Raw genomic sequence first — 23,005 nt, forward strand, 5'->3', positions numbered from 1 at the left:
AAGAGGGCTCTCTGGGTGATGGTGTAGCGGGCAATTTAAAATGAAAAATGTTTAGTATTCCGTCTAAAAGGACTAAAAAGGATGTACAGTATTTATGCTGGAGTGGGTGGGGGGAATGTTGCCTCACATTTCCTGCCAGGGGAATATTTCCCCTCCTTGTGTGGCATGGTGGTAGAATGGAAGATAATTTATATTTTCCAACTGCAAAGGATTGCTTTCTCTGCATTTTACCCATGCCCTCCCTTGTGATGACATTGCTGTGTCATCTTGTCTTGCTAGTTTGAGGTAAGAAAAAAAAAACATTGGAAACGTACGTGAAGGGCTTTAGATAATTTCTGATTAATTAAAATTTTGTGAACAAATTGATGTTTGCACAGCTGCCAGCCTTGCTGATTAAACAGTAGATATACTTCCAATAATGCCACATTTCTGATGTTGAAATGATGAGCAAAAAAAAATAAAAAAACCCCCACCACTATAATATAATCCCACATGGAAGTAAAGATGACACTAAAATGTGGTAAAAAGCTTTGTTTTATGGACAGTGATTTGCATTGACAGTGCAAGCTCTTACCTGAACATCAGCATACCTTGTAACGCACGCAAATAAAATGGAAACAGCATGTCATGCTCACCAAATTCACAGTAAGAAATTCTCACAAGCAAACTTCTGCAACTTGTAATTACACAAGTTCCTGGCCTTCACTCATCTTTCAATTCAAAGCTAGCGACGCAAAGCACAAATGTATACCCACCGCACTTCTGCTTGCTCACCCTGGATCATAGAGGTCTTAATACAGCATTGGAATAGGTGGTGGTATTTGTTTGATGTTCTGTCTGCTTAGAAGGACTGTCACAAAAATATTTTGGTAAAACATTTTGTTTATACTCAATGTAGGACACTGATAACTGAACTAAAAAATTTGTGGCTGTAAACTCAATGCAGAAGTTTGTATATGTGCTGTACATCTGGGATGGTCAGATTTTCATTTATGACAAATGCTGATTATGGCAAATCAAGGCCGAGTTTGATTGAGACTTGGGTGTTGATGACTGGCACAAGCTATTACTGGCATAGTAACCAAATTCTGCTGTTGCATTTTGGACTTATCGATCTGAATGACATCATTTGAACCTTGACCTCAAGGAGATTCGGAACACATAATGAGGTCGGTTCGGTCAGGTGAGCCCTTATTCCAGATGGATGGCAGTACTCACAAAGAAGATCCAAAAGGAGAAAGTAACTCTTGCACACCATTGCATTCTTCTTCCTCTCCTCTTTGCTTTTGGGCACTATTGCATTGATTTATTGCAAATAATCACCATAATAAACATTTCGAATAATCTTATCGATATTTCCTTGGCTGAGACAGTGGTGTCTCATGAAGGTGCATGCTTGAGAAGATGAATGAATGTAAGTGGAACAGCAATTATAGTGACTCAGTCCTGTTAAGTCATATTATTTGATAATATGAACAGCATGTGACTTCATGACATTCAGTTGATTAGCGTTAGGTCACATTAGACTGCATAGCATTTGGGTGCATTCCACTGAATGACATTTATTTATTTATATTTACAGAAATCTAGGCACATGTAGGAGCTAAACAACAGAGGGCAACACATTTACAGACCGACAGAGGTCAAAGGGGAACAGGGAAGCACAGACTGACAATAGCCAGCACGGAAAGCCTTGGACTTGATCACCTCGCAAAGAAATGAGCAATTCTCACGGGCAACTTTCCAAGATATAGACAAGAGACCATCTAAAAATGATCTTGAGAAGAGTGATGAAAGAGAAGACGTAGGTCCAATGCACAGTTGCTGATGATTACAGTGCCATGTTGTTGGGTCCAGTTGTAGCTGTGACAAGATTGACTTGTAATTCATCATCCTTCTTGACTTAGACCTACACATACTGCAGAAAGAAACCTGTGATGGTGGAAAGCTTAGGTAGGGAGGTGATGGATTGCAGACTTTGCCCTTTTCAGTAAAGACAGGATTAAGATATTCAGCTTTTTCTGTAGGAGTGTCCAACATGACTTCATCCTTTAGCAGTGAGAAGGTACGGAAGGGAAATGTGTCGACGGGCATAAACCAGCTACCAACAGGCATTGGAGGATGGTGAGAACCTTGAGAGGTTCGACCGCAGATCAACTTGATGCTAGGCTCTGGTTCATCAGTGGAATGATCCAGACTGATTGGACTCTGGGTTCCCTTCAGGTGAGTTTGCATTACAGTTAGAGAACGTATTCCGCTTGATTGTGATTGCCTTGCCACGTGCTTCATTCTACCAGGGATCTAACAGGATGGAGCAAAGCTTGTGTGATTACCTTTGAACATTCCAGGCTGGGTTTGATTCTGAGGCTGAATATAACCTCTTACATTGGTGCTTTTCAGGCAGGCCTCTGATTCACAGAGCACGTTGTTCCTCGGATCGGCGTTAAACTCGGTACCCCATCTGCTACCATGATTTGGTGAACTTAAAATTTCACATGGGTGTCTTTGATGAAGAGTCAGCAAGTTATTGCTGGCACTCTAGCCAAATTCCAAATTCCTCCCACCTTGAGTTGGACGTCAGGCCGAGCTAGCTGGTATTGAAAGAATTGCACCAAAAAGGTTCCCCTGCTGCTCTCACCGGTATGTAGGATTGACTGGGGCCATTAAATAAACTGTATAATAGCAGTGGATGCCTTAATGTACCAAGAACAGAATGCTCAATAGTTTGGTTGTGGCATGAAGTGATGAATTGGTGGAGAGAATGTTGTATGTTGAGGAAGGAATTCCAGGAATTGTGGATGTTCTTAGGTGATGAGATAATGGATCAGTCTGTGAGGGAGATATTGGATTTTTCTCTTCCAATCTGTGTGGTCAAACTCCCATTAACCTCTGCACCTTAGTGGCTTTGAAGACTGCCAAACAGTTCCAAAATAGCATGATCAGAGGAGTAGCAAGACAGACTAGAGGTGAACTTTGACACGACTATACAAATATCATTTGGATAGAGTTGAGCACTCTAGATAAAGACAACAATCAGTAAGGGCAGCTGTTTTCAAAATGCCTTGGCTGTACCACCATGGCCTAGAGTTTGATGACTGACTGGCATGCCAACTGGCACTGTTGCAGTTGAAATATCCACAGATTAAAAAGAGAGAACTGGTGTAGGACAGCAGGGAATCCATAGCTAAAGAAAGAGCCTTGTAGATGGAGTTCTGAAAGTTCAGGGGATGGTAAACCATACAAAGAACCAATAAGTTGTTACAGAGAAACAGACTATGTCAAATACTACATGGGTTAGGGGATGCCAGAAAAGGTAGGGGCTGTGGGCAAGGGAATTCTGAACATTTCCAACAACCCCACCTCCAGTATGAAAGATCTTTCAAAGGCCAGGAGTGTGCACAGCCAGGGAAGGAGATAGACGAGTCAAAAAGATCTTTTGTAAGAAAGTTTTCAGTCTGACAGATACTAGCAGGAGAGTCAGAGGCGATTTGGATGGAGAGATTTTTGATAAGTTTGTTCGAAGCCCTGTGATGTCAGCGACTCACAAAGTGAGGGAAGCAGGAGAAACAGAGACTGGTGCGATTGGAGCCTTGGGATGGTGTGAGGACGACTTGGGAAGATGGGTGGTGGGGGCATTGGATGGGTATCAGAGCGGGAGGAAGGGACAGACAAGGTGCATGAAAACAGAGGGCGGAGGTGTCGAGTTTATAGGATCCATCAACGTCTATCGGCTATAGGAGTCCTTTCAAATCACTAGGGTCTGACTGAAGAGCATCTGGCTGAGTCATGTTCAGTTGTATTTATGGAAGTGTTTTTCCAAACATTTGCTGCTGTGCTGAACACGATCCTGGTTTTCCCATTAACCTGAATTGCATTGTATTTGGCAATTCGAACGACCACAGGTTTTCTGGTTCATGCTGAGGTTTTTCAACAATTTAGCAGTTTTATGGGCAATTATCCACTTTCTTTTTGGGGTAATGCCCTGGGAGGTGGAGAGGCAGGGGTGGGTTGATGGGAGCGTCCTAACTGTTGTCACTTCCATGAGGGTAGCGTCGTGCTTTCAGCTCTGTCTCTTTTAAAAAAGAAAAAAAATTGTAAGCAAATGTTATAATTTTGCTGCTGGTTGTGTTTTTTGCAGGCCTGTCCATCTCAATCCAGCCATACAGTATTCTATTACTTTAAGCAAACAGTAGTGCCAAAGCACAGTAGTTCGAACATCCCTATCATGCTTAACTGCATCATGTGAACATCTGTAACTTTTTCTGGACATTTGATTTAGATTACAGTATTATTGTATCATTATACTGGTAAAGTGTGTTTGAGTCAGTATATAAGTTTGTGGTGTTTGCGTCAGTTGAGGCCAGCTTGCCTGGGTATACAATGGGACTGCGCAAAAAAAAATTGTGCACTTTATACTTAATTATTGTGCTTTCTGCATGTTTTCTCCAAAGTATTTGACATTCATGATAACCTATGTTTAAAAAGATGTGGCCTAATAAATAGAAAGTACAACAGAGTGGAATACTGTATTTGTTAATTTGAATGTTACAATATCTCTTGATCATAATGGGACATAGCTTGATGTTGGCTCAGTGGTTAGGGTGACTGGCTTGGGATCTTAGGGTCTTGACTTTAAGCACCGTTTTCCGCCGAATTAACACCAGGTGGGGTTGACTCAGCCTGTCATCCTTCCGAGGTTGGAAAAATGAGTACAAGTGTACTGTTATAGGGGCACAGCATCAGCGACATAGTCGTGCCCCAACAAAATGATCGCTACCAGGCAGCCAAGCTGCCATACGCAAGAATAATAAGATCATAACAGGACTGCTGTGTAAAGTTGTTGTAAAACAAGGGGATAGACACGATTCATTATTTTTCTGAATTGTCATTCATATCTTCAAAGCCATTTCTCAAAAGTGTAAAAATTTGTTTGCTGGATGCCAACCAATCTCTCCGGGTTCAACTTCTTCAGGCGTCACGCAAGAACATTACAGGCATGACGGAGGCGGTGCTATCACCATCACTGCAACCCAGGTCTCATTCAAACTCAGTCCTTGGTTATCTGTTGCTAATATCTGTCATGCTAGTGAATGTGTCATGTGAGAATCGAACCTTGCATGAAAATTCAGTCTCACATTTTATATCAAGGTTCAGAAATATTTGTGACAGTTTAATACCTAAAATTATCAGTTTGCATAATTTTAATGAATAAGGATTTAAATGTCAGGCAGTCAGCCCGCTCATGTAATATTATAAGTGAAATAGTAATAACAATAACAAAAACAATAATTTCATTAAGTCATCATTGTAATCATCAATCATCATCTTCATCATCTAAGGTCAAGTAATCTCTGAGTCTGGGAGGTCGGTGGTTCAAACCCCGGCCAAGACATCCCAAAGACATTAAAAATGGTACGTGCTGATTCCTTGCTCAATGCTCAGCAATTAAAAGGATAGATTTAGAGCACAGGCAATCAATGCTGGGAAGGCAATGGCAAACCACCCAGTACAACCCTTGGAAAGAAACTGCTTCGGCAGCACCAATGCTCCGTAAACAGAGTATGGGACAGGTTTTTTAATCTTTTCGAAGCTGAGCAGTTGTAGGTGTTTGTGTTTTTTTTTTGTATATGGGTGCATGCATGTCCATGTGTGCCCGTTTACAAGTGCGCGTGCGTGTGATCATGCACTTTAAGGCCAGTGAAGTTGCATGATGCGGAATTTGAGTGTGAGGGTGGACATGAATGTTTGAATGAATATGCGAGTGCATATACAAGTGTGTGAGAGAATAAGTGCTTGTGTGTTTGTGAGTGTGTGAATGTGTGTATGATGGTCAGTCTATCAATCGTGATACAAGACAAATCGATGTGTCCCACATTGTATCAAAGGGTCCTGAGTGCAAGTCCTGTTCAATTTGAGATAAAATACAATGTAGCTTCCTGCTTGCTCGACTGGAAGGCCGAAACTACAGCACTTAAGGGATTCTGTTTTATACTATGGTATTGTAAGGCAGTTTTTTTTTAAGTGTGTAAGTAACCACAAATGATTCCTAAATGCATGGAAATGGGTATCTTAACTTAAAATAATTTGATATTCTGTGTGTGCTCCCTTTCATCAAAGCTGGGAAATCAGTCATTTTGTTTTGGAATGAAATTAAATCCTAAACTGTTTAATCAACAAGAAAACATGATCATGTGTTGTTTGTACAATAAATATTACATAAATAGTACATACATGGTTTTATGATAAATGTACAACTAAGAACATATGTACAGCCACTGGCCAAAAAATATAATCAACTTGTGGATAAAATTGTGATTTTGGCTTCCCACAATTCTTTGACTACTCCTGTCAATAGTATTTATTTGTGTCCAGAATTCTGCTTGCGGTCATGGAGGTCATTTTTCTATTGCATGAAGGCCGTTGAGACTCTTCATGAAGATCTTTATCTCATGCATTTCCTTGATGGATAGCCGAGCTGCACACAGGTTTCCCTCCATCATGCCCCTTGTGAAGTCATTTTGATTCTTCGGCTTTCCCGTGTGCGCTGAATGAGGCTTACCGCTGCAGCTTCGTTATCTACATCTATATTGTGATGTCAAACACTTTGAGAGTAATCATAATTTTATAACCTTCAAATGGTTTCATCGGAGATGATTCTATATATTTTTAGCCAGTGGATTAGTAAACATTTTTAAATGGAATGAAAAATAAAAACAATTAAATCAAGTCACTCCCTCAAACCCCTTTAGGGTATAACGTGGTTGAAATTTCATTTGAAGTAAAAATGTTCTCAAAGTTCGAAGGAAATTAAGTCTTGCATCCTCAGATTCATGTGCCACCACTACCCTCAGCCCACCTTATGGTATGCAGCCGAAGCTTTTCCTGAAAATGCCTGAGGGAGGTTCGAGAGAGAGAGATAGAGAGAGGAAACCAGAGGAAGTCATTCTGAGTTTTAAAGGTTGCTTATGTGACATAAACCACATTTTTTCAGCAGTGACCTATTCTAGGGTCACCAGAACAATTGAAGCAAGGTATTATCATCATATGATAGTATATGTTCCTACAAGGATTATTTCAATTCCTTACTTTATTAGCCCCTGTTGGACTTAGTCTGAAATGGGAGCTTATGGATTTGGTCTTGATTTTTGTGTCTGTGCGTGCATGTGTCTGCAACCATATCTCAGACATGTATGGACCTATTTTATTCATACTTGGTGCAAAGACAACACATCATCATATGAGGCGCCGTGAGGAGGAGTGATGTAAGGGACACATCGGCCATTTTGGAGTTAATACCATATAGCACTATTTTAACCCTTACCCTATCATCCGAGCCTATCATCATCATATCATTAAAAAATGTCGCTTACATCACTCCTCCTCATATACATATGCACATTATTTTGTTTCCAGATCAGATCTAAGGTTGCCGACTGGTGGGCATTTTAGTTGTAAAAAAAATCCTCGATGTTGAACACGTCCTCAAGTATTTCTCGGACATGCATTTACCGATGTTGTTTAAACTTGGCACACTGATAAGGAGCGATGGACTGCATATGCACGTCATTTTTGTTTCGAGATCAGATCCAACATGGCTGACTGGTGGCCATTTTGTTACTTAAATGTGTCCCCAACCATTTCTCGGACACGCCTGGTCCGATTCAGTTCAAACATGGCACATGCACAGTATATGATGGCATGCACTTGCATCTAACTTTATTTTGTGATCTGATCAAAGATGGCCGACTGGTTGACTGGCGGCCATTTTAGTTGTAAATAAATATGGGCTAGCCCTTTAACTCCCTGAAGCAAAATTACTAAAACAACGGGGATTATGACATTTTCTGTCTTTTTCCCCTATTTTTTTTAGGTGCAAAGTTGAGGCTCATGGAAGAGTGAGAACACAGAATGTACCAGAACATAATATAATCAGAAGAGCGTAGTGGAGAGGGGGAAAACATAGGAACAGCAGGGTAGAGCGACAAGGTAAAGGGACACGTTGGAACAATGGGAATGAAGAAGAAGATCAAGGGGAGGGGGAGGAGGAAACATGGGATGAACAAGTTGGATACAAGCTCTACGTGTTTATAAAGCCTTTGCGGTCTACACGGCTCCGTGTTTATAAAGACCCCAAGGGGTCCAGTCTACCCCTTGTCTGTCCTGGGGTTTTTCCTTGTTTCTTTGCGTGAACGTTGTGGCGCCATGTCTTTAAGTAGAACTGTTAAGTGTGCACATAATAGATAGACGGTAGTAGCTCTTTTGCATTGCTCGTGGTTTGGCCCTTACATGTTACATAATTGCATGAGTGCTTTTGTTTTTGCCTTTGTCAATTGCAAACTGCATGCGTGTCTTGCCTTGCTGGATTATATGACAGCATGACTGCATATGTGCTGCTTATTCAATAAATGTGCTTGTTTAAATGCTAACCCGTTCGTTGCGTCCTTTTCCCTATTTGAACTGCCGTTCTGCGTTCAGAATATAGTTGGTTTTTAAATAGCCGATAAAGTGATCGGGTCCAATGGGGCTGCGCGATAAATACCCCGCTCGGTTATCCCAAAACGAAGCGAGCTGCTCAAGCGGCTCGTTTCCAAGCGGCCCCGTTGAGGTACAGTCTCTCAGTAGTCTGCCTGCGCGATTAATTAGGTATATCGACGATTCGGCGATTGACCCTGTAGCATGGGGGTAGAGTGTTGACTAGGCTGTGGTGTGCTCAAAACACACCCGTAGCGGGATTCCGGCGTTTGATTCGGAAGGCTGTGACTAGATTGTCCGTTCGGTGGGTGAGGCGGCCGCCATTGGCTAAACGCGGTCGCTCGTACGCCGGCGGGCGGGAATCCACAACAATATAAATGTGCACAAAGGAGAGCATGCTTTTGTGGAAAAAAAAAAATCAAGTTGCATTAATATCAGGAGAGGTGACGATAAAAGAACAGTCTTGAAACAAGAGGGCAGCTTGCAGTCCCTTCCAGTTGGCCTGAGTTAATTGTCAGATTCGCTGTTGCTGAGGTGGCTCTCTGACAATAGCCAGAGAGATTATGACTCTCACAAGCATGTTATCAGATGAATCAATTGAAGTAATGGAGGAACAGGAGACAAGAGGAAAATTGGTCATTATCATGTCCAGAAGGGAGGTTTTACCATTGGCAGAAATTGTGATCAGACATTTCACAGATTTGGTCAGGTCCATGGAGTCACAGTAGTCTTTTGCTGCAGTGTAATAAGTGGTTGCAGAGGGTAAAGCACAGAGAAAGGTACTCATGGGAGTTGGGAGGGGGTGAGAACAGTACTTGGACAATGAGAAATCGATTTATTGATGTAAACTGCAACTCTGCCACCTGAGGACACAATAGGGACACATGGAAATCAGGGACATCTTGGAGGGGGAAGGATTCTGTGAAGCAGATAATGCCAGGTTTAGTCATGGCAGTTTGGATTGAGAGATATGTCAGAATGGAGCGCAGGCCTCAGATTTAGGATGTCCATTGAGTTAGGGACAGGAGAGGAGAGCTTGTTAGCAGGGTGTGGGAATTTGGGAAGAGGGGCGGGGAGCATGGAGAGTGGGTGGCGAGGTGATGTGTGTAGTGTCCGGAGGGCAGTGGGACTCGGATAGTCGTGAGGGTTGTCGAACTCTGTTTATTGCCCGTCCGAATGCACACTACTGCAGACTACACAAAGATGCCTCAAGCGGCGCGAACCCCTATATCCCATGCAGACACGTGACCACCAAAACCACTCCTCCACCCCTCCACAACGCTCCCTGCATTGTGCCTTGCCCACGTATGCCAGTACACCACAATGTGGGGCATGGTTGTGGAGGGAGAGGGGACATGGTGTGGGAGAAGCAGAGAGGCAGCAGGGTGTGTAAGAAGCAAAGGGAGATGTGGCATGTGGGTGTCAAAGAAGTGGTCTGGTGTTTGCTAAGCAAAGATAGGGCAGTGCATGGTGTTACATGGAGGAGGGACATGGGGGTGGAAGGATATGGAATTGGGGGACACAGAGCAGCGTGTGGGCGATAGAACCTGTAGTGGGTGTTGCAATTCAGGTGTGAATAAGATGATGTAGGGGAGAATCATGATTTGAAGGAGTTTACCACCCTAATCCCACATTCATTACAAAACGGGTTTGATTTCAGAATGACAAGGGCAGATCGACGAAGACTGACAACAGGATTGCAACATTGAGAAGGATGATTAAGGGCACAGAGATAGCGCTGTATGAACATGATGGGAGATGGGATGCGGGTTTGCAATCCATCCAGGAATGAAATAGAAACAAATACAGGTACATTCAAAGTACACCGCCCCATGCTAAATAAATAAATAACATTCCCTCCAGCGTGTGACATCACCAGGGTGCCCGGCAATGCATTTAATTCTACTTAATAATTATTAAGAAATGAATCAATTAATTGATTAATCAAAAAAATTAAAAAAAACTGTTTTTGTCAAAGTACATCTTTACTGTTATCCACAGATTTCAGCTTCTTTGCTCAAAGGATGGCTGTGATATTGCTTGGACAACAAAGAAAACAAACAAACAAACAAAAGGAGTAAAAGCTGAGTACTCCCTTCTTTTGGAGCCCGGCAATGACATCGTGCATCACCTGGATATGGAATTTGGAAAGAGCAGTGTGCAATAACCAAGAAAAAAAAATAAAATAAAAATAAAAATAAAGAGTAAAAACTGAGGACTCTCTTCTTTTGGTGCCTGGCGATGACATGGTGTATTACCTCGATATGGAATTGGGAAAGAGCGGTGTACAACAAAAGGAAGTAGAGGACGCAGTATGGGAGAAGGTTATTGTGTTGGAAGATTATACATTTTATAATTGTCATTTAAAAGATTTGAGTTGACGGAGTAAGATGGGAGGAGGAAGAAAAGGGGAGGTGAGAAAATAAATATGTTGGGACTAAATGACTGAAGGAATTGTCAGAACGAGTGGCAATTATAAATGACTTTTTACCCCATGCATGTGAAGTGGAAAGCGGGGTTAAGCAATTGGTTCACTTTTATCTGTCAGTCTGTCCATCCACAAACGTCAGTTTATGATTGAGGAACAACTTAACTCCAATTGAATGTTATATTTTGAACACAAATCTGAACATGAATTGGAAAACCAACTTTTCGTTTAGCAGTAATTTGGCTCTGAATTAGACTCGATCATGCATGTGCAGAGAGGAGTGAAATAATCTTTTTTACTGTCTTCCTGTCTGGCAGTCAAACAAAACTGATACTCATTCCAAGCAGGAACTTTACTGTTTTTAAAGTCGTCATAAAGAACACAAACAACAGGCACAAATAACTCATGTAACATGTTAAATAAGGCAGTGTACAAAATTCTGCATGCTTGATTAGGTGTTGCTGCAGCAATAAACTTCCAGATTTTTTTGTAAGACCTTTAAAGTTGCTATTTTATTTCAATTGAATTATATACTTGAACACTATAAAATATAAATCGACTTTTTACGCTTTCAAAACTCTTGCATTAAACAGTACTTAGACATATTAAATAAGGTGGTGTATCAGACACCATCAATGGCACTAAACTTCCAGAATTTTTTTATACGACCTTTAAAATCATTATTATATTTTGATTGAATTATATTCTTCAACACTGCATGGGGTAAGGTGTTCTATGAACTCTCCAGTTACCCCGTGCACGCAAAGTATAAAGTGGGGTTAAACAATTAGGTCATGTCTGTTCGTCCATCTGTCTGTCCACTTTATCAGTTTGTGTTCGAGGATCAACTTATTTAAATTGAATGTTATATTTTGAACACGATTCGGAACATGAAAAGGACGACATGTTTGCCATTTTACCATACTTTGGCTCTGAATTTGTCCCGATCGCACGTGCGCAGAAAGGAGTGAGGAGATATATATATATATATATATATATATATATATATATATATATATATATATATATATATATATATATATATATATATATTTACTCTGTCTGCCAGCCTGGCAGTCAAACAAAATTGGAAATCATTCCTAAAAGGAAACCTAGTGTTTTTTGTTTTTAAGGATGTTACAATGGCTACAAACAACAGGAGCAAATAACTAATGTAATGTGATGCATGTGGTGATTTAATAGACACTGAGTAAAATTGTGTTAAAACCCAGAATTCATTTATTTATAGGCCTTTAAGCCTCTTTTTAAATTAAATTACATACATAAGGGCCTCGGATTACAATTAATTGGAATCAAAGCCCCAGGTTACTGCGGGTATGAGATTAAGCCAGCAAACAATCTGTCCATTGAAATGGATATCACAGATACAGAAGGTTGCTTTTTGTTCCTACAAGATGACAGCTCGAGAGATGCCACGAGTGCTCAACAAACTGCTGTATCTTTGTCTGATTCAAAGGAAATAGTTAGCCCTGTTCAATCGAAGCAGCCATAACAATCTCCATTTCCCGACAGCTTTTTGGTCACTTGTCATGGAAGGAATTGAATAATACGATTCATTGTCCCAATTATATCTATTGTAACAGCCAACACCACTGCATGTATTCACCATTGTTAACGATCTCCTGTGGCTATGAATATTAGCGTATCGAGTTATCAGTCGGTTTGTTGCCCATAAAGATGGTATGGTGGCATGTGTGTCGTGCCCAATCGTGACCTCATGTGAAATCTATCAATGAAGCCTCCATCTCCTAAACTGCGACTCAACTTTGTCTTATTACAGTGTATACGAGTGATGTCTATAAGACTGCTTCAGTCGTGCTAAACTTTAGGATTAAAAAAAAAGATCCTTAAAATCATTGTTTTATTAAAATTGAAGAAAATACTAAAACAATGCTTGGGGTATTGTGTTCGATGAACTTTCTAGTTATTATAGTGGAGAAGATAAAGTTTAGCAATGAGTAAATGAGGAAGCGGTCCTGTTGAACATGTGGCTAAAAAGGAGCAAGACGTACCATCAAAATGTGAGATAAGGGGTCTTTTTGTAGTTTATACAGGAGGTATAAGGAAGGAATTAGAGCAAGGGTGGGATTTGGGACAGAGATACAATTGGAGGGGAATGACAAGCAGGTGGGGATGATGGATTGGTGGGCATAATTAGCTGAGGCAGACACAAAGATCAAAATAACTAAACATGCACACAAAATACATGGTGATGCATACACAATATGAACAATGATCATCACAAACTATATTGCACAACAATTGACGGTAACGGACAAAAATCTGGATCAGTTTACTTAACTTTGGAAGCAGGTCACTCTTTGAAGCTGCTACCTCTTCTGGAAACCAGAAGTTCATAATCATATGCAATTCTATGTACAGTGGCAAACAGATCACAAATCTCCATTTGGTCTGGCAGTCTTTATTCTGGTCTCGCTTGACCATCCTCCCTTAACAAAACCCTTCCCTCGGCAAACAAAATTGATGGTGACATAAGAACCAAGTCAGAAAACGGTTGTGATAGCAAGTGAGTGAATCATGCTTATTGACCTGAATCTTATCAATCTGAATGAATTGTAATGAGTCCTGAAGGATGCTTGATGAGGTGTTGCAAATGCAAAAGTTATTGATATGCTCCTTGGGCAGATGTTAATTAACCAAAGGAATGAAGTATGAACAGTTAATAATTTAAAAAGGGGTGATGACACAAACTCCTGATCAGGGGTTGACCGAGTCATGAGTGTAATTACAATGAAATTGCCTTTTGTTGGACCGGCTTTTGATGCCTCAAATATGGTATCAGCAAGGACTCCACAGAATATGTATATCTAAAAGAGAATAGGGATCATATCCTAAGAACCTACTGTATGTATAAATAGTAAAATATTGAGCCACCTCTCTCCTTCCCACAACCACTTTCCCCATCCTCCCCTTCTTCCTGTTTCCTTCCTACCTTTCTCTTGGATCCTTTTCAATCTGACACCCTACTTTTCCTCCCTTGTACTATTTGCTTTCTTCCCTTTCTGAATTTTTTTTTTTAATTTACAGCACTTCTGTCTTATGACCTTCATGCTTTTCATGTTGAATATACAGCAAATCTCAACAATCGAATAATATGGATAATACTGCTCTTACACGTGATTAAAAGAAAAATGCAGATTATTGAATAAAAAAATTGAACTCAAAATAGTATGAAATGGCTCGTTCTTTGTAGTAAGGAAGATGTAATTGTACAATGATGCTTATGACATGTTCGAAAGAGGATATTCCATTTAAATGAGGAAACTGTGACATAATTTTCCAGTTTTATCGATTTCCACATCATGGAAGGAGCCCTAAAGTTATCTCAGTAAATATGACCTTGTGTTCATGAGAAATGCCTATTTAAGTATTCTGTTTTTGAGCAATGATGTCAATTGGTGGGCAAAACAAAAAATACAATGAAACAATAAATAGGAAGGATCTTCATGTTTTAAGTGTTAATAATAGTCTTCTGCAAATATTGTGTTCAGAATGAAATATGCATTTGTTTCTGTTCTTATTAATGATAATAGAGGCAATGATGACCACATATGGATCTACACTACATGACCAAAAGTATGTGGACACCTCGTCTAATTAGTGGGTGCAGCTATTTCAGCCACACCCGTTGCTGACAGGTGTATATAATCAAGCACACAGCCATGCAATCTCCATAGACAAACATTGGCAGGAGAATGGGCCGAACTGAAGAGCTCAGTGACTTTCAACGTGGCACCATCATAGGATGCCACCTTTCCAGCAAGTCAGTTCATCAAATTTCTGCCCTGCTAGAGCTGCCCTGGTCAACTGTAAGTGCTGTTATTATGAAGTGGATACGTCTAGCAGCAACAACAGCTCAGCCGTGAAGTGGTAGACCACACAAGCTCACAGAACGGGATAGTTGAGTGCTTAAGCGCGTAGCGCCGAAAAATCGTCTGTCGTCGGTTGCAGCACTCATGACCGAGTTCCAAACTGCCTCTGGAAGCAATGTCAGCACAAACACTGTTCGTCAAGAACTTCATGAAATGGGTTTCCATGGCCGAGCAGCCGCACACAAGCCTAAGATCATCATGCACATTGTTTCCCCTAGGTGGCTAGGATTGTCAAATAAATTGACTCCCATGCTCTTCCAGCTGAAGAAACCTGCTTCTGCATAAAGCAACAAAGAAAAGCAACACAAGGAAAGTCATTTTGTTGTTTCAAGCCCTACCCGGGTTCCTCTACAGCTGTAGACATTCACAAGTTGCACACACATGACAATCCTAATACTAAATGCCCCCCTCACCCACCAGACCAGTTTCATCACTTATTGGTGAAATGTCAATGACAGCTAAGAAAAATGCACACCATGTAGCACATATCATTTCAATAGCAGTTAATATTCAAATAACAAAACCCAATTTTGTCTCTCACCCATAATTGGAGGGAATCGGGGACAGACTGAGCAGTTGGACATTTGGGCACCAACCAAGGCAATCAAAGAATCTGTACTAAAAAAAAAGGTTTACGTTTTCAGAAACAGGAAAGGAAGGTGATTTTAGAATGTACGAGACGACCCGTGAACACGTTGGGTTGTTGGTGTGACAGCGGTTGATAACAAAAAAAACTCATTAAAAAAAAAACTCATAAAAAAAAATAAAAAAGATAGCTCCAGCGAACTATACCACTGAGGTTGTTTGCATTGATCAAATAATCCCAAAGAGTACTTGACTGAATCAGGAATTGAATTTTTATAATTTTTTTCGTTGCCCGATTTGAACGAAACTTGATATTGCACGTCAATGTGAAAAAAAAAAACGGAGAAAAGAAAGTCGAATAAATTATTGTGCGTAATCTTCGAAGCACAATTTTATTTATTAACGAGACCACCCTTGACGGGTTCCCGTTGTGACAGCGTTTGATAAAAAGATCATTTCAAAAAAAAAAAAAAAAGAAGAAGAAGACGATAGCTCCAGCAAACGATACCGTTGATGTTGTTTGCATTGATCAAACTAGTGCATGCCCGTACTTGCGTGGCCATACGTGCAAACAAAAACAAAAACTTTCAAACCGCGTATCAGAAACAACAACCACAGGCCGTCCCTTCGCTCTCGGAAACGACACACACACACACACACACACACACACACACACACACACACACACACACACACACACACACACACACACACACACACACACACACACACACACACACCCACTGCTGGAATTATAGACAGACGACACACACACACACACACACACACACACACACATTGCTGGAATTATAGATAGACGACACACACACACACACACACACATTGCTGGAATTATAGACAGACGACACACACACACACACACACACATTGCTGGAATTATAGATAGACGACACACACACACACACACTGCTGGAATTATAGATAGACGACACACACACACACACACACACACACACACACACACACACACACACACACACACACACACACACACACACACACACACACACACACACACACACATTGCTGGAATTATAGACAGACGAGACACACACACACACACACACACACACACACACACACACACACACACACACACTGCTGGAATTATAGACAGACGACACACACACACACACACATTGCTGGAATTATAGACAGACGACACACATACACACACACACACACACACACACACACACACACACACACACACACACACACACACACACACACACACACACACACACATTGCTGGAATTATAGACAGACGACACACATACACACACACACACACACTGCTGGAATTATAGATAGACGACACACACACACACACACACACACACACACACACACACACACACACACACACACACACACACACACACACACACACACGTTGCTGGAATTATAGATAGATGAAATGAGGTCAATGAGATGACAAATGAAGGGGTTGAATGCAGACTGCAGAGCAATGAGTAAGGAAACCCGTCGTTGTGAATCGTTTTTACCACCAAGTTGAGATGTATTTCATTGGCAAGCATGTTGAGTGGAGCTGAATTCCTTAACACTTCCAAAGGCCACAACGTTTTGACAATTGAAAACAAAAAAAAGTTGTGCACTTTTTTTGATAAATTATTTTCGGAACAATTTTTCTTCAATAAATAAATAATATTAAAAATTGTCTCCATGTACATTTGTACACACCTTTATCTCGTTAGCACCTCTTCATAAACGACATTGCTGAGGAAACAGCGTTTCTTCTTTGTTTCCTCGTCCAGGGCAAGAATGCAGAGGCTGCTGGATCTGCCAACGTTTTGATAGATTGTTAGTTTCAATGGCCAATTATTGAATTAGCGCCAACGTATTTTGCCTTTTCGCAATGTCGTCACAAGGAAAAACACCAAGAGAAGAGAAGAGAAAAAAAAAATTCGTGCAAAAAAAAAACATTTACTTCTTGGTTCGGAGCATACCAGCTCACTCTGATGTTACCGAAATTTATGCACCGTCTAATATGAAAACGATCATAACTTGGGGCATTGTGTTTATCTATAAATGCGCATAAGAAATCGAGAAATTATTAGAATACACGAAGTCATCATTATCCGGAAGTCCGTACGTTGTAACCCGTAATGGGGAACGTGGCTGAGGTTCTCTTCCCCCATCGGCCACGCCCACGCAGCAACGTGTCCTGTCATTGGTTTGGTAAATAAATGGCGATAACTTGGGAAGCACTTGTCCGATTAATATCAAACCTTGAAAAGGCACATCCTCAGGTCCCCAGAAATATATCTGGCAAGTTTCAATTAGATCGGACCAGTGGTTGTCGAGAAACATTGGTCACAGACAGACACACACACACACACACACACACACACACACACACACACACACACACACACACACACACACACACACACACACACACACACACACACATTGCTGGAATTATAGATAGATAATCCCGAAGAGGACTTGACTGAATCGGGAATTGATTTTTTTCATAATTTTTTCATTGCCTGATTTTAACAAAACTTGAGACTGCACACCGCAGGTGAATGGTGAGTAAGGTAGGCTAGAATTTTTGCGCTATCGTCTACCGTTTTGGCTGTATTTCGGGAACATACATACATATCTATATATATATATATATATATATATATATATATATATATATATATATATATATATATATATATATATATATATATATACACAAGATGAGGGTTTTAGTAATATATAGATATTTAAACATAGCACTGTATGAATTGTTGAGGGCTGAAAGTTGATTTCCATCGATTCTGGAAAAAAAAATTAGCAAAGTAATTTGTTGCTGTTAAACATATTTTACCTGCTTTAACATCATACAGGATCATGAAACCACTCATGGCACTCAGCATAGTATTGCGGACACCTTGGACTCTTTGCATATTAATTTCCTTTCTGCATACGGAAATAAATATTTGAATGAAATTGGTTTGAGTCCCAACAGAGCATCTGAACATGTCGATGCAAGTCAAGCACTGCCCCTCTCCCCACCGAGGGGGCACCTGATGTATGATGCTCGATCACCCAAAAATAGTTTCGAGTTTAGGACATAGAAGGATTGTTCGCTTAATATAGTAAAGAACATGATGAGGTTATGAATATTCAACCTCCTTGTCAATGAAGTTTGTACCATCGTACCATTTGTACTGAAAATCAGGTGTGCAAAAAGGTTGTGAGTGCAGAATGGTGAAGCCTTTGTGTGATTTTAAATGGAAAGAACACATGGAATGAAAGAAATTGGCACACCAAGAGTTGGAAGGTTGGAGTTATAATTTTACAATGTGCCAAAACTTTTATGAAGAATATATATATTTTGATCAAACGAATAACTCATGTTGATTTAAAGAGAGGTATGATCATGAAACCTTTCCATCCATATTAAAAGCAATCTCTGAGATGTCAAAGTGTTTCTCTTGCTCACAATAAACACTCCACTGGAGCTTTTCCTATTTATTTTATATAACCCTCTTAACCCATAATTAATTCTGCTACCGAAGGTGAAGAAGATTATGTTTTCACCCCTCTCTATCTGGTTTTTTTTTTGGTCTGTCTGTCTGTCTGTCTGTCTGTTAGTCTGTCTGGAGATTATGTTTTCACCCCTCTCTGTCTGTTTTTTTTTTTGGTCTGTCTGTCTGTCTGTCTGTTTGTTAATTGCCAGAATCCTTCGGATTTCGGCAATTATGTTGGTCGGTTGTGTGTGTCATTCTGTGTGTCTGTCTGTTTGTTTGTGTGTTTGTTTACCCTGTAGCAGCCACACTGTTTCAGCGATCATGACCAAACTGGGTAGAGACGTCGGCTATGGTCCAACTTAGACACTTGTAGTTTTTGGTGAATCTAGGTCAAAGGTCAAGGTCAAGGTCACCGAAAAACCGAAATTCTTATTTTCGAAATAACGTCCACTAAAATGGTCGTATCGACTTCAAACCAAATCCAAAATGTGCATCTTCCAATTCTGCATCCAGCTATATATCTCATTGAGGTGTCACACCAACACCCTTCTTTAGCGGTCGGGGGTCGAACGTCAGGGGGGTCGGGTCAAAAATTTCAAATTGCGATAAAAACGCCATTTCAAGTCCGATTGACTTCCAAGTTATGATCATGACCAAACCAAGTGCTATAACTCATTAAACAGAGCACTATCGACTTATAAGAACCAAATTGATTTCCAGGTTTTTGTTTTTTCAGAGATCATGGAGATATGACAAAGTTATTCCGGCAATTCCTTGCTCAACGAGCAATTTCATTTGTTTGTTTGTTTGTTTGTGTGCAGGATGTCTTAAAAAGTTGTGGACAGATTCGAATTAAATTTTGTGGACAGGTTTGGTGTGTGACAAGGATGAACTGATGAGATATTGGTGAAGCTCCGAATCCAGATCTGATTTTAAAAAAAAGTGATTCTTCACCATTGACAGATCTGGCTGATATAACATATAGCACGATATCTCAAAAAGTTGGAGAAGTGGAGTCATCTCCCAACGAACAACCGGAACTTAGGTTGTGACTCGGACAAATCCGAAAGGTCACGGGTCACTGAGAGGACCGTGGTCACCAATATTTTGATGGCGTAAGGTAGGGTCCACTTGTCTAACTCCAATTTACCAAAGTACTCACGCCGTCCAACTACAAGGGAAACCACACCCTCGACGGAACTCAAACGGGGCGAGTCATTTCCGGGTTCAACCCGTGCGTAACCCCAGCGGATGGTTACCAAGGTCCGTTGGTCCGAATGTACAATTTGCCGCTTCCCAAAATGCCCAAAATGCCTAAGCCAATGAAAGAAACACAAAAACGAGCTGAAACATTTAACAGGGGATTTATTTATAATGGGGGGTAGGGGGGAGCACGCAAGAGCAGAGTAATCCGACTATAAGAAATGCAGGATGTACAAGGCAAAAAGCACTTAACAGTTCCTACTTAAAGACAGGCCCACACACAGACACACACACACAACACACACACACACACACACACACACACACACACACCCACACACACACACACACCCACACACACACAGAAATGGACCCTAATGGTCTTTATTGAAGGCCTCCAGCTCGAGGACAGGTGAGCTAGAGACCAGAGCCTGCGCTTGGACCTGTCCACCTCGTGTGGTCTTCGACGATCTGGCTCGGCAGGACTCGAACCCGCAGCAACGATGCCACTCCAAGCACCAGGGACGGAGGAAAAGTGTCGGACGCCAGGTGGACGAGACGAGAGACGACCCGAGCACTGCCAAGCCGAACAGACCAGACGAGTCGATCTCCAGCTCCTCGAACCCGATCGCCCAACCCTGACGCTGTTTCCAAGGCCCTGGCATTCCTTATATTGCATTTCTCCTGCAGGCTGGGGTGTCATGGGGAAGGATCGCCGTCTGAGACGTCTCACCTCTCATTGGTCGAGAGGCTGTGGGAAAGTTCGCCATCTGAGACGTCTCACCTCTCATTGGTCAAGGGTTCATGGGAAAGTCTGTGTCTGAGACGCCTCGCCTCCCATTGGTCAAGGGTTCATGGGAAAGTCGGTGTCTGAGACGTCTCACCTCTCATTGGTCGAGAGGCTGTGGGAAAGTTCGTCATCTGAGACATCTCACCTCTCATTGGTCAAGGGTTCATGGGAAAGTCTGTGTCTGAGACGCCTCGCCTCCCATTGGTCAAGGGTTCATGGGAAAGTCGGTGTCTGAGACGCCTCGCCTCCCATTGGTCAAGGGTTCATGGGAAAGTCGGTGTCTGAGACGCCTCGCCTCCCATTGGTCAAGGGTTCATGGGAAAGTCAGTGTCTGAGACGCCTCGCCTCCCATTGGTCAAGGGTTCATGGGAAAGTCGGTGTCTGAGACGTCTCACCTCTCATTGGTCGAGAGGAACATTCCATCTCTCTGGGGCGGAGTCAGAACTCTGGTGGCTGAGGAAACTCCGCCCATTTACGTGCTGACTCGCACATGTTTAATGGTGCCGATGGATGATGGTGGGACGAGAAACGAAGGAGGATATTGTTGTTGTAGTAATTGATGTAACAAAAGGTCTAACTATAAAATAATTCACAGCGCACATACAATTATTCACCCATTAAACAAAGGGGAAGGAACCCTGACTAGAACACAGACATCGATATAACTGTTCTATAGGGACCCTGTCTGTTGCGTGCCATGGGTTCCAGATTCGTAACAATATTACGGCGCGATATCTCAAAACGTTATGGACGGATTCGGATGACATTTGGTGAACAGTTTGTGTATGTGACAAGGAAGAAATGATTTGATTTTGGTGAAGATTCCAATCTAAATCTGGATACGAGAATTGTTTAATTTTAAAAGTGATTCTTCATTGACAGGGGCCAAAAGGGTCAATTGACAGGGTCAATATCGCTATTGACAGGGCCAAAAGCGATATATAGCATAATATTTCAAAAATGTATTGGGCCTGATATGTTCTCGTGGATAAGGCATTGCGTGGTGGAGGTATGCGCTGTACCGAGTGTCCTAGTTTTCTAATGTGACAACCAGCGACAAGTGGTTCTCAAAATTTTCAGTAACATAGTGATGAGCCAGAATCACAATCTGTTTGTAATAAAATGAGAGTATTCAGCAGTTTATCTGAAATGATGTGTAGCCAATGGCTTATTAATAATTACCTCCATCACCAAAGGTGGATGGAGGTTTTGTTTTCATCTCTGTCTGTCTGTTGCTTGCGAAAAATCGAAGATTTCTCAAATATACTGAAACGCAAAAGAAACTTACCACCTTTTAAACATCCAAATATCAAGAATAACACTGCGTGTAGTAAATGTGTGAACTTATTTGTGGACAATAGTGTCCTCACTGTTAGACAAAATGGTCACGGATGGTCACTTGAACCTTCAATGGTCACTTCATAGCACAGCTGTTGAACAGCCGTTTTGACTGTCAGTGATTAGCCAAGGTGTACGGGATGATTTTAATGAGCTGCACGTGATGTCTTAATATTGGCTTTAAAAAGGCCAGTGCAAAATGGTCATTTCAATCAACATGCCACGATTGTCAAGGGATCAACGGCAGTGTGCCTTGGACATACTGCAAGGCGGATTGAGCTACCGTGAGGTGGCACCTCGCCTTGGCTGTTCACACCAGACGATATCGGCCCTCGTGGACAGAGAAACCCTCCACAACTCTGCAGATGACAGACCTCGATCAGGGAGGCCAAGAGTCACCACAGCAAGGCAGGACAGGCAGATGGTCCTAAGTCAGATGGCTTCAGACATTGAGGACTGAGTGGGACAGAATCCACCAGCAATCCATCCAAAGACTGGTAGGCAGTATGCGCCGACGATGCACTGCCTGTATCCAAAACAATGGTGGCCACACGCTATTGAAAGGGGACTGACATTGCACCCTGTGCTGTTCTGTTCTGTAGAAATAACTTATGAGATGGTGTATCTTGGTTAAAAACTTGACATGTCATCAATAAAATGCCAATGTTTCAATTAGCAATTGTTGGTTTGTTTTATTTTGAACTTTTACAATTTTATTACATTTCAAACAAGTGGTAAGTTTCTTTTGCGTTTCAGTATA

At 41.4% G+C, this 23,005-nt stretch overlaps 1 protein-coding gene across 2 annotated transcripts in view; it reads right to left on the reverse strand.

The window, feature by feature from the left end:
• Positions 1-516: 516 nt before the first annotated feature.
• LOC147029735 (potassium voltage-gated channel subfamily A member 3-like) overlaps positions 517-23,005 on the reverse strand; it is an 87,177-nt gene continuing 64,688 nt past the window's right edge. For both annotated transcript variants that reach the window (XM_085873008.1, XM_085873009.1), the window contains one exon: positions 517-6,892. In XM_085873008.1, the coding sequence (XP_085729134.1) occupies positions 6,829-6,892 (64 nt within the window). In that variant the 3' untranslated portion in view covers positions 517-6,828. The remainder of the gene's footprint in view (positions 6,893-23,005) is intronic.

This window comes from Eptatretus burgeri, chromosome 3 (assembly GCF_056783735.1).
Source record: "Eptatretus burgeri isolate ZD-2024b chromosome 3, Ebu_testis_v1, whole genome shotgun sequence".
Classification (NCBI taxonomy): domain Eukaryota; kingdom Metazoa; phylum Chordata; class Myxini; order Myxiniformes; family Myxinidae; genus Eptatretus; species Eptatretus burgeri.